The 12898-nt window shown below is 37.8% G+C and overlaps 2 protein-coding genes across 2 annotated transcripts; both read right to left on the reverse strand.

Moving 5' to 3' along the window:
- Nucleotides 1-5660: 5660 nt before the first annotated feature.
- LOC145764790 (small ribosomal subunit protein uS12m-like) lies at nucleotides 5661-10055 on the reverse strand. Its single transcript, XM_082576467.1, has 4 exons — nucleotides 8303-10055; nucleotides 7908-8033; nucleotides 7352-7468; nucleotides 5661-7040 (listed from the first exon to the last, which is right to left on the reverse strand). Exons 1-4 carry the CDS (start codon nucleotides 8609-8611, stop codon nucleotides 6927-6929), a joined length of 666 nt encoding a protein of 221 aa, XP_082432593.1. The 5' UTR covers nucleotides 8612-10055; the 3' UTR covers nucleotides 5661-6926.
- Nucleotides 10056-10092: 37 nt separating this feature from the next.
- On the reverse strand, nucleotides 10093-12187 carry LOC145764789 (uncharacterized). The gene has a single exon (XM_082576466.1). The coding sequence runs from the start codon at nucleotides 12184-12186 to the stop codon at nucleotides 10543-10545; it is 1644 nt and encodes a 547-aa protein (XP_082432592.1). The 5' UTR covers nucleotide 12187; the 3' UTR covers nucleotides 10093-10542.
- Between the last annotated feature and the right edge of the window lie 711 nt (nucleotides 12188-12898).

Below are 12898 nucleotides of genomic sequence, written 5' to 3' on the forward strand. Positions count from 1 at the left end.
ATTTAGGGGGGGGCTAATTCAGAAGTGTCGGTCGAGTGATTTGCGATAATAGTGACTGTAGGCCAATGCCCATCAGTGCCGGTCTTTGGGGTGTGCAAACCGTGCGATCGCACAGGGCCCGCAAATTAGGGGGCTCGCAATCTAATCAGAAAATGCAGTAATTTTGTTATTTCCAATGGAAAAATTCAACAAAGTGAATTCAACAAAGGAATTAGCAACAAGAAAACATAGAGACTCAACGGGTGCAACCTTTTTTGTCCCCTGAATGTTTCGTATCCTGAAAAGATCGAGAAAAAAAACAACAGAGCCGAAGTCGCTGATCGGAGTTGCCGCAAACATTTCAAAATTTCTCTCGATGTTTTCAGGGGACGAACTAAGTCGAAATTTGATTTTGTTACTCCGACTTCAGGGTACGGAATCGGGGTAAGAATTTTTTAGGGAACGAAATAGGTTGCATCCAAATCAACATAGAGACATAGCTTTATATTTCCGAAAAATGCTGAGGAAAGCATGATTTTATCCTTTTGCTATGCCACCGGACAGCACCATTTTACAGTAATATTCATACCCAAATTTTTGATGAACATGCTCTCATAATGCCCCAAATTCAAAGTAATTTTTCAAAATTTTCTAGGGGAGGACCCCCAGACCCCCCGCCACAGGGTGGGCTTCGGCGATGACGCCGTCAGGCTTCGCTCGCCGACCGTAAGACCACGCCCCTTCCTTTTCAAAATATCTAGCTTCGCTACTGAATTGGATCATTGTCATTGGAGCCAGCAAAATATATTCCGCACAGGGCCCGAAATACCCTAAGACCGGCACTGTGCCCATCTCTTTGATTAATATTTAAAGGCACTCACAGCCCACTACCCACCGGTTTGCCGATACATCAAGATTCGTTCTCTCAAATCAGATTAGAAGTTGGCCTAGTGAACCCCACGCTATTAGAACCATCAACACTCTCATCCCTACGTCCACTCTCGCAATCTTCTATAGATCTCGACTTTTCGTCATCTAGGCTTATGACAAGATAGAATTAGCTTTCTGTTTGCCAACACAGATAAGTGCGAAACCAACAACTAGCACGAAAACAGTTTGAAACAAAACACTAATTTTGTAAACAGTAAATTTGATGTGGACGTTTTTCCTATTTACAAAACATTCAAAATTAGTTCGTATTTTCAATTGAAGTCCCAGACGCCTTCGTCTCTCTGCTCAAATGTCGTAGGCCTATACAGTTTTACATGTCCGTGTGATTCGGCATTGACGTATGACGCTATGGTACATCGGTATGTCCAGTTGTCCACCAGACATTTGACCACGAGAGTACAGGAGCAAATGAGCTTTAGGGAGTTAAAGAAAGGTGCCATCAAAGACCATATCATTGAGTGTTCTTTTTGCACAGATCAAAAATTCTCTGCTGACTCATTTATAATTTTAAGCAAAGGAAAATCCCAATTTGACACCAAAATCCAGGAAGCACTGTTAACGCTATACGCTATAACCCAAATTTAAACAAGCAATTATTTGCTGGAGGCGCCTCCATTCTCCTCAACATTTACTTGATGTATCACGTTCCCTGTGGTGCAAATTTTTTGTAGTTATTTATGTAGTTGCCTTTTCCTAATGTAAATTTACCTTCAAGAAGTTGAAATTTATTGCATTTATTAATTATTTTCTGATTCTTGGTTAGGGCTTAAAATTAAGCCGAAAACGTTCGACTGTTAAAACTATTTGTACGGTAATTATGTAAAATATATTGTTATAATGCTCAGCCCTGTTGTATTGTTGTGTCTTATTCATATCTAACCTGTAAGTAAAAGGTATAGCCTAGCCTACATAGGGAACATACAAAAACTTTATTTTTTGTGACGAGTTTGGGGGGGGCTTGAGCCCCCTTAGCCCCATGCTGGGTGCGCTACTGTAGTGTGCCATATTGGCCGCTTTAAACATGTGGGTTAGCCTTTTTCCCAAAACTTTTTATCCACAATTCAACTCTATTCGAGGTGCTACCACTTTTTCACGTTCATTGACACTCTGGTAAACTATATCGCTATTTCTACCACTGTCCGTGGTAGAAATACTCTTTTACGCTTAGCACCCTAACGAAACACAAGTGAAATTAAATAGACATTTTTTCTGTCACCCCATATCTAGCATGTAGGCCAAACAGCTGGTATTGGTTGGTTGTGCTTCTACTGTAATTGAAGTGTCTAGAACAGGGGTTCTTAACCTGAGGTGCGAGACCTGTGCCTAAGCGATGCGGGGATGCTGAATTATTAAGGTTTGTTATAATATGACTTAAGAAGCAAAGTTGTTTTTACCAGGTTTCAACAAAAATTTTGAACTGTAGGCAAGTATTACTTTTCAGCCAATCCTAGGAGGGGGTGCAAGAACTGGTTGGTAATTTCAAGGTGGTGCCAACAAGGCAAAAGGTTAAGAACCGCTGGTCTAGATCTAGACTGTTTTCCAGCTTTGGGGTTTCACCTTGATGTGACGTAAGTTCAACAAGCTGACGTTTCGTTTCTGATTTTAATTGCAGTCGTAAAATTGAGAAACATTGAACGGATGTTGTGTTGTGACAAAACTAACAAATGACTTCAAACTTTCCGTTGCTTTGCGGGAGATTGTTCAATCGAGATTCCGGAAAAATACTAGCTTTCCAGACAGCAAATCAACCGTTTTTCACATTGATTTTACGTCTGCAAATGTTAAACCAATATAAAAAAAACGATTAAAGTGTGATAACTAGCTTTTTGAGAGTTAAACAAACACTGAAACATGAAAAATACATTACGTCAGCAAACCGTCTGAAGACCTCTCAGACTAATCCTGACTCATCTTGTGTGCGCAAGCAACCGCAATGAAGGTGAATGAACTTAAGAAATGGCGTGATCACGTGCTGCGTAAAATAAATATTTGATAACATTTCTTTCTCCCCTCGTAAAGTAAGAATTTTTTCTTCATGTTTACAGCTTAAACTTCATAAAAATAAATAACAAAAGTTTCCTGTGACAAAGTTTCCTGGAAATGTCATCCCACCAAAACTTCGCCAAGTACTTGAATTAAATCCACAGTCACACTCTTTGTTTGATCTGCATCTGCTAGCTCAGAATAAAGCAAATAGCGGTACCAGGTTTCGAAAAAGAAATGGCAAGACCAAGTCGCCATTGATCAACACTGGGAGTATTGACTTGAGCAATATATTTCAAGGAACAGTCTCCACTCTCCATTCAGTGGCACTTAGTGCATGCAACAACCTGATCGGTTGATTTTGAATCTTTATCATCAGACTGACAAAGTCTGTAAAAGGTTGTTATAACTCATAGGCAACAACACTTCAACAACTAGAAACTTTAATGAATAAACCTTAACAATTAGGTCTCTGCTAGTGGATCAAAGCCTCTACAAGTTAGCAAAACTACCACAATCAAGCTTCTGCCCTTCCGTAGATAAAAATTGCCATAATCATTAATGATCATTAATGATTACGGCGATTAATTATCATTAATGATTAGGGCAATTTTTATCTACGGAAAGTAGGCTATTTGTGGTCTGGTGTAATGGCTGAACATTGCGAGCAGATAACAGGGAAAGCGAATTTTACATCAGAAAGATGTACGGTATGATATGCCATAGAATTTTCTAGCGATATTTTTGACACCAAGATAAGTTTTTTGTTACACAATCATTAATTCAGATCTTTAACGCTCCCAAGCGGACACTAAACGTGGTACGATCGCGCGCACAAAGTTTAGCATAAGATAGGTCAGAAAATAGACACAAAACATTGCATTTTTTAACTTTTTCGCTAACTTAATTAAAGAATTGTCGGTAAGGATGTTACCTTCAAGATTCAAATAGTCGTTTTTTGCCTTCTGTTAAACTACATAGCAACAGTCAAAAATCCACAATTTTACAAGAAACTAATTAAAGACTGAGCCAATGTACTTAACTCTTGTCTAGGGAAACTTTAATGTGAACTTCAACGTTAAGACATGACGGCCTTGTCAAGATACCTCCATCCATAAAAGCTAAAGCTTAACAACTTAAAGCTGCAATACGTTCCTTCCATCTAAGGATGTGTCGAAAACAATCACCATACCCATGCTTGTGTTGTTTTGACTAGAATTCACACATCTTGGTTTGACGTTATACAAATTAGTTGATGGTGGAAGGAAAAGCTTGTCTTGAGACTAAAAAAACCCTATAGGAAACTTTATCCAAGCAATGTGCAGAGGAGTAGAACCACTGTTGCAGTCCAGGTTATTGAGATCAACAAAGTTGTTTCCGCTTGTGGTTAAGCTGAAGTTTGCTGTATAGTAGTGTAGGCTATGTGAAACTTGCCAAACTCAGGCAGTACGGTAGCGTAGACTACAAGTTTGAATTATACATTACACGTAAGAATTGCACTATTTTTAAATTGATGACTTACATCGATTCCTATAATCAGAAAAATGAACAAGGCACTGCGAGGAAGGTGTGTGTATGGAACTGTTACGCACTTTTGGACCTTTATGTGATGTTGAAAGAGCCCTAAAAGCAGGAGTCTGGACACTCAAAAAAATGCAGATTTGAAAGTTATCGCTAAAAACTATTATTTGGAGTGATGGTTGTTTTAGTGAGCCTTTCATTAATGGAGCAGTGCTCTATGTGTTGAAGGGGGTTTATGTCTGTCGTATCCACCTCTCCTGTTTGATAGTTGTGACGTCGTCAGAGCTGCAAACTCGAAACATTTGCTGGCTTTTGGAATACTGAAATTAAAAACCAATCAAGAACAAAATCTGTCGATTTAGGCTAGAATGTAGGTGGTCACAGCGGTAAACCATAATCTCTTCGTGGGAAAATTTTAACATAAAGTTCCCGAATCCGTTCGTCTGTATATAATGACCGAAGAAACACACACTTGAACTTCTTTTCAAACAGTGTATTTCTGTAAAATTAGCCCGCGGCTATCGAAATGGGGTGCAACGCGATACACCTCTAAAACTGTCACTACGATACAGATTACTTGGATAAAAGACGGAGAATTTGTCCAGCTAGCAAGCACCAAATAAACCAGTTAAATGTGCGACCGACTTCCAACAAACAACTTCGAGAATGAATCAGAAAAATTTGTGATGACTCAAAGGCACGCCAGCAGTAGCGCGACGCAACATTTCATGTTTAAACCGGTTTCAACAGGTTTGACACAGGTCTTACAGACGATGGTGCAATTTTGGCTCATGTTTTAGGAATTTCCATGACGTAATATTCAGTAGACCCGAACGGTTTCTACATGACGTTTGACCAGGCGAACAACCGTCTGGAACAGTAGGCAACTAAAACAGGTTTTGGAATATATTTTGATATTTCCAGCTGCCGTCACGCAAGTCAAGAAGAAAGTTAGATGTAAACTAACGCAGTGGCGTAGCTAGGGAATGTGCCGCCCAGGGCGGATTCAGATTTTGCCGCCCCTTCAAGAAAAAGCATGTGAAAATGAAATGCGTTTTTTTATGATCAGATTATAATCAAGATCAAAAATCGTGGTCTGAAAGTGCCGCCCCCAGACTTGCCGCCCGGGGCGGTCCGCCCCCCCTAGCTAAGCCACTGAACTAACGTAAATCTTTCATTGTTTTTACAATCGAAAGTTTACGTTTTGCTGAAAATGAGGTTGATTTGAGATTCTGAAGCCACTTTTGCGTTTATGGACACCACATGCTTGCTTGTAAATAAAGCTCTTGCATGCTATAAGAATAGCACTGCCTTCTCTCCAACACAAATGTGTGGTCGTCAAATCACTGATTGAGTTGGCGGTATTTAGACCAGCAGAGCACAATCTGATAAAGATGAGGATAATTTATGTTTTAAGCCTATGCAAGGGACATCGAACCTGTTTTTACAAAGAACTTGAGCGTAACCACCGAACAATGAATGTATTTAAATGCAAAGCTTCTTCGGCATAAAGCACAGCGTCACACCATAAATAATATTTCTTACTCTTAGTTTCATACAAGCGGAACAGGTTTCATTTGCAAAGTACGTCTATCAGCACCGCATCTTGCGCAGTCACAACACTGCCTCGCGCAAACATATCCTCATTTAACTATCATCTAATTTGCAAGTGTTTGGTAATTAATAGTTGATGTAGTGCTTGATTTGTTACTCTGAAAGCGAATTTTTTAGTCGGTTTAGCTTGATTTCAATTTTGAACGTGGAAATGAAAGCAATGTTTTATGTGACGCAACATGGTTTAAAAAAAGGTAGCAGCGAATCACTCGAATTAAATTAATATCACAATCCCATGCGTCTAAAGCTTGCAAGCTTGATTTAAAATATTGAATTCATCTAAAATTTGGACAAAGAGGAAATTTAACTTGTAAAATTGTTACAAAAATCAAATAGTTTGGTAGACGAAACGCCATATTAAAAATTCAACAAAATTCTCTGCATCCCATTGGGCTACAATTACCGTAGTTTATAAGGTCACAAGATATAAAAAATATCACAATTCAAACATCATGAATTGGTAACAAAACCTCATTTAACCTAATTTTAGCTCGATGTGGTGGCCTACTATTCTGCCAGTGAAATTAAAGCTTTACAACGCCATTTTGCGCACAAATCCAATCAAATTTCAACCACAAGACTGCAGCACATGTATGCATTTTTCAAAAAAAATATATATAGAGGTCACAACACTATCAAACAAGTTTAATCACGATCATGACCGTAAATTTAAAGAACGTTGCGCTGAAAAACCAGCATCCATGTGGCGTCATCAGAAGAAACAGCACTGACTCAGTGACTTTCGTTCGAATATCAGCCTATAAACAATTCAACTTCTCGAGACATTTGTCGTTGTGGAAGATTCCGCCGACGGTCCAGAAGCCAACGTTTTCGGCGACTTTCATCAATTTCACATCAGAGGTTATTGGCATCAACCTTTATTGTGTACGCTTGACCACGTGAGCGCAATCATATTTTCCACGGATCACACGAAAATGAACTCCGATGAGATCTTGGCTTTTCTTCAGGTGAAGCAGCACGACGTTGTGCTCCTAAAAACAAACCTTTTCTTATAACTACTGGACAATCATAAATTTTGGATTGATCCAGCTAGAAAAGCGACATTTCAATAAAAAACGAATGCAACATCTCTAAGCTACTGAAGGCTTTGCAAGTTTAAAAGTTGATACTGATGGAAACAAACCAATCTAAATTTTACAGACAAAGATACTTTAAATCGGAGACAAAATTTAGGCACCAACCCTTCAGCTCTGCATAACGCAGATGCACACAGGAGTCAATCTTGTATAAAGAACAAAATAACAAGCATCATCGATGTTGCCTATTTTTCATCAAAGTCTACCTGAAGATTATGGCCTTCGCCGGGTATACGAGCTATGACTGTCTTTCCATTATCAAGCCGCACTTCACAGCAACGACGATTTGCACTGTTTGGTTTCCTAGGTTTTCGTATCAAAGTCTAAAAAAAAAAATAAACAATATATTTGTGTGAATAACAATGAAAACTAAAAGTTGGCACGAAAAACTCCTTGAGTAAAAGGCATGTACGACTGTACGTACAGTTTTAACCACTACTCTTCATAACCGGATTCGCAGCAGTGGTTTAAATTAAAGCATATACATTTGGTCTACTCTACAAGCATGCGAAGCCACCAGCACTTGGTTTCCAAAGAGATTTTGTATTGCAAAAATATTTTAAATAATTAAAAGTCTGTTTTTGAAGAAACCCTTGGCCATTACCAACTCAGCCTACTGTACATTTTCAGGACACTCTTAAGTTTTGTCAAGATTAAGCAGAAAAGGTTTCATAAACTGAGGAAAGTACTTCAAACAATCAGTTATAGGTTAATACAATGGGTTCCCTACTGCGTAAAGGGAGTCGCTGGAAACAACCGTACCCTTAAAACGACCCCTCTTATTTGGGCCTTCCCATCCATCTTGGACGGCTTTTTCTTCTTTTTGAAAAGTCCACCCTGTCTTTGGTGCTTTTCGTCAATTCTAGATAACATCCACAAGTCGTCACCCTGAAATAGCAAATGTAGGTAGAAATAATATATAAATAACTCAGCACGGCCTAGCGATAGAGCGTGTGGATTCAACAGGTAACTATGGGTTATGTGCTCATATCCACACTACATACATACTGACACCAAAAACAACATAAAATAGCAGTGAGTTTTATCCTATCTTGGTATTTACATATTCACAAGTGAAGAAAATCAAGAGTAACGAGGAGCTATTAGGGTAAAACGTTTAAAACATCTCTCTCAGCTAATAATAATAAATTACTCACATCTTGACCAGACGTTGTGATCCAATTAGAATGACATATCGTTGGCACTTGCAATTGTTCATTGAATAGAAGTGATCGGAAGTGTCTTGTTTTAGAAGGAAAAGGTACTGTCCACCAGGAGTTTTTTACGGCTACGCTTTTGGCAACCAATAACCTTGCCCAAGCAGTGGCGGAAGTAGAAATATTGCGCTCACCGCAAAAACAGTTTGTTTCAATTGAGGTACGCAACAGGCCACTAAAACTACTAGGTGGGGGTTTTAACTGGATAGGCCTTGTCAATGCTCTGACAAGGTGAGGGAATCTTTGCATTGTCGATAACAGAATTAAGTTTATTCAAGTTTAACACATATTGCAACTCATCTACGTTGTTAGGAAATAAAAAATACAATATTAGATTCCTTACACAAATAAACATGTCGAACTTTCCTATTGCGACTATTCGGCAGTCAATTTCTTTATGATAAAAAAACGCTCGAGACTAATCAAAAAAATGTTTGCTTTCAAGAATAATCAGAAAGCTTTGTGCACATGAAGTAGCTGTGATAACAATGAGCAAGTACCATAGATGCTGTTATTACTTAGCTCAAGGCCATCCTTATCAGTTTTAACAAAACCAGAGACATGTGTATGGAAGTATGATTTCAATACGTAAAGTTGAACATGTTTCCACTATTTAGCGGGTCAGAGAGATGTAGGTTACTTAATTTGACAATCACATGATATGGCAATAGACATGTAGCTTTGTCACAATGTTGTTCGCGTGTAGAAGGGTGTTTTAAAACACGATCAAAACTCATTTTGATTAGCAGGCAACAGCACAGGACCTTTTCGGCCTTCCATTCAATAGCACACACAATGCAATCAATTATTCCTATAATAATGCGGAAACAAGACGGGTTGTCATATTTATGTGCTTTTAAGCGATTTCGTATTTCCATTATAAGTGTGAAAATTACAAAACGGATTGTCATATTTATGTGCTTTTGAATAATTTCATACTTCCAGATACGTGTGAAAAATTTTCCTGACTCGTGTGAGAATAAATTCGTTTTGCGTCTAGCATTTCCAATGTAAATTGTCAGTTCAAACTGAAATATTGTTGGAATGTTGGTCCTGGTATTGTTGAAGCTGGCAAGATGAACAGGCCAAGAAAGTACTGACGAAATTCTGCAATCCGCATTCTAGAATTGCTGCATTCGTTCAAATAATTAGAAATCAATGCACGCGATGAAAAATGCAAAACACAATAGAAGGCAGGTTATGAGTGACAACGCTTACGTGAAACTGCGAGCAAACACTAGTACAGAATGCAATTGTCGGATATTCTATAATCCAGTATAGGAGTCAGCAATTCTTTTTACACTTTAAACAGATGGTTCAATTCTCCAAAATTATCAATGTAGGAGAAAACCAAGGCAAAAAATTATGCAGTAGGTGCGAGTTCATAAATTATGCAGTAGATGCGAGTTGATAAAACAAAGAAAATAGTTTTAGCCACAAATCACTGAGAGTAATATTTATATCATGTGATATATAATATATATACAATGTTTCGGTTGGTTTGAAAACTTTTTTCCTCACAACCCGTAGATAAAATAACAAAGGCTGCAATTATTTGAGTGTATATAATTTACTATTTAGTACCAAACGTTGACCAGAAACGTCAAAGTGTGACTTTTAGACAGCAATACTTGCGTCAAAACAAAAAGGTAATTGCAAAAAAAAAACAACACAAACTATGAAATACCCTGGAAGCGACTACGACAAGCAAACAAAGGAAAATTGTTCCGTTCCAACAAAGTACATATTGATGATGCACTCCACAGTCCACACATGATAAATTCTTTTTATTTGTGATATGATCATGTATGTGCATGAGGAATAATCGCTTTTGAAGATGGGTGTCAAATTCTTGACTCAGTTTGTAATTTATCCATCATAATGACCCATTGACACAAGAGTAAATCTATGCATTTAGGGAAAAACAAGTGTAAATGTATAAGATAGGTAATGTGGATTTGACATCATGAGGTGGCATTGAAATAAAACATGATGGTATTGGGTATGTGGCATGTGCTAACAAGTCATGAAGAAATGCACCAAGTATTAACAGAACACATTTGACCTACGGCACGTAATAAAACACTTTTATTCAGAAAGTACTCTCACAAAAGCCAGCCACTAAGAAAAACTGCAGCCTTTGTGAACTAGTAAAGTTGTATAGCCTACTGCCTATCAAACTATCCCAATATAGGAAGAGACTCTTCATGAGACGATGAAGCAGAATCTTCAGACAGTATGCTCAAAGATCCAATATCAACAGAAGATTTAAGTCTGGGCTTGGTGATGATAGCAAGTTTAATGCTATGAATTGGACGAGGTGGGTGGCCAAAGTTTGGACCAAATGTAACACAAGGAACCTCAGGAGGACTATCTAGTTCATCACGAGAAAACTTGTACTTAAGAGTTGCCTCAGCTTCTTTTATCACTTGAGGAGAAGGAAAAGAAAAATGCATGGGAGAAGGCTGAAAAATTTTTTCACGAGCAGACTGGAATCGATAGTTAGGCATCCTTGGAGTTTTAGAATGAGAATTATTCCCCTCTTGGTAGCAGTCAGTTGGAACTAATGTTGTAGTGTCTAAAGCCTTGCAAATTGTATCTTTCCGAACTAAAAACATTGAAATGTCAACCACAATTGAAGGACGAACAGGCTTTACAGGTTTGACATTTACCTGCAATGGAAGGGTGCCACTAACACTAGAACTACTTGGAAAAACTACAGGTGCCCGTGCATGCCATAAACCACTTTCTTGTGAAGATTGTCGACTATTAGCAGAGGTACCTTCTTGCTTATCGCCTCTGACAATATTGACTTGCCAAGTTGACTCCTGTGATGAATTTGCTGTTGACAATAAGTCACATGTTGTACGGAAGTTGAAAGTCTTATTATAAAATGAAGTGTTGTCAGCATCTAAGTTTATAAGCTGACACCATATAGGGCTGGTGTAGTTTCTTGGTCTGTATATACTTTCTGTAAAAGCTTCAGCTGTGACTTCCATTGCTAAAGACCTAAATCTATGAGCAAGCGACAAAAAAGGACACATCACAGCACAATGCGTCTGGTAAAATGAAGATTTTTCTATGTTCAAAAGATGTTCGGGTAGCATCATGGAAAACCGAATTAAAGGAATAAGAACTCCAGTGAAATTCTGAGAAGAATCTTCTTTTTCCATTTCCTCAATCCATTTCACAACACCCATGTAAAGAACATACTCATATGGAACAACAAGATCATTCCGTGCTAACAAAAGCTTTAAAAGGTCAAGGTTCAGCAACAAAAAGTCATTACTACCTAGGACAGATTCCATTTCAACAACAATAACCTCAATACAAGCTTCTTCCAAATCACGCTGTTCACATAACTGCAAATATGGCAGCCATCTAATTGCCCCTGCTATGTTTCCTCCTTGTACTTGTTTTCGCACATACTCTTCGCAGCAGGACTTGAGTGGTTGAACATTATATTTATCTGCTAACATCAACAAAGGCAATGCTGTTGTCGTGGTAACCTTCACTTGACCATGATAAAGAAAGTATAAAAAGTTTGAAAAGACAGGCGCACACTGCTCACATTCATTTAGTTCAATTTCATTCACTTGTGTTCCATCCCATCGTTGGGAACACATAGTTTGAAAAACATCGCTCATTAGCAAAAGTACAAATTTGTGAGTTTGGAAGCGTTGAGAACCCAATTTTAAAACAATATCGCTTAATTCTTCATTATCATAAAATCGAGATATAGAGGATATTAAGTCCTCTCTATTTCCAATAACTTCAGTTTTTAACAAATGGTCTTGTTCTTTGTCACTACTATCAGCACTCATTTTTTATACAGCTGAAAAATGCAAAGTAAATATTATATTATATATAATATAATAATTAATAAGCTATAGTGATAAACAGATAATCATAAGAGATAAAAGAATTCAAAGATCAACAAGCACCCTGCTTTACAACATCTCATACAGTATTATTATATTAAAAGCAGACAAAGCCAAATTCATAAGTATATAAAACAAAACATTAACAAAGTGGCTATTTTTACACACTTGTTGCCATTCTTACAATCAGGTGTTGCTAGAGTTAGGATTAAAGTTAGGAAGGGTTAAGGCAAGGGCTAGAGTTAGGAATAACGTTAGGGTTTTGATCTTTGCCCAGGACTAAAAAAAATTTCCAACATACAAGTTTTTGTTTTCAACAGCTTTAAACTTTTCTCAAATTAGGGCAGAATTCCTTATCTGGCAATGCTATTGAGGCTATTATTACACTATATAGTGTAAATATAGCCATAGCCAAACATTAAATAGAATGGCAAAAAACTATTTACTGATCAGTCTGATCCATAATCATTAAAAATATGAAACTTTGACTATTGCAAGTAGGTTTTGTACGGCTCGAAGCTAAAGTTCTTTTTGCCTGACACTCTTCAGGAGCTTGTTGTCAGAATAAAGTAAACCTAAATGTGGTGAGGTACCAGAAGGAAACAGCCCTGAAGTAAAGTTTGGCTAATCAACATAGAGTAATTTTAGATTAAAG

The sequence above is a fragment of the Aplidium turbinatum genome, chromosome 2, assembly GCF_918807975.1.
Source record: "Aplidium turbinatum chromosome 2, kaAplTurb1.1, whole genome shotgun sequence".
In the NCBI taxonomy this organism is placed as follows: Eukaryota; Metazoa; Chordata; class Ascidiacea; order Aplousobranchia; family Polyclinidae; genus Aplidium; species Aplidium turbinatum.

What these genes read in the sequence shown, in the direction of transcription:
- LOC145764789 (XM_082576466.1), bottom strand. Translation starts at nt 12,186, where the DNA reads ATGAGTGCTGATAGTAGTGACAAAGAACAAGACCATTTGTTAAAAACT.
- LOC145764790 (XM_082576467.1), bottom strand. Translation starts at nt 8,611, where the DNA reads ATGCAAAGATTCCCTCACCTTGTCAGAGCATTGACAAGGCCTATCCAG. An exon ending in TCACAACGTCTGGTCAAGAT is followed by an intron (nt 8,034 to 8,302) that starts GTGAGTAATTTA and finishes TTGCTATTTCAG; the next exon opens with GGTGACGACTTGTGGATGTT. An exon ending in TAAGAGGGGTCGTTTTAAGG is followed by an intron (nt 7,469 to 7,907) that starts GTACGGTTGTTT and finishes TTTTTTTTTTAG; the next exon opens with ACTTTGATACGAAAACCTAG.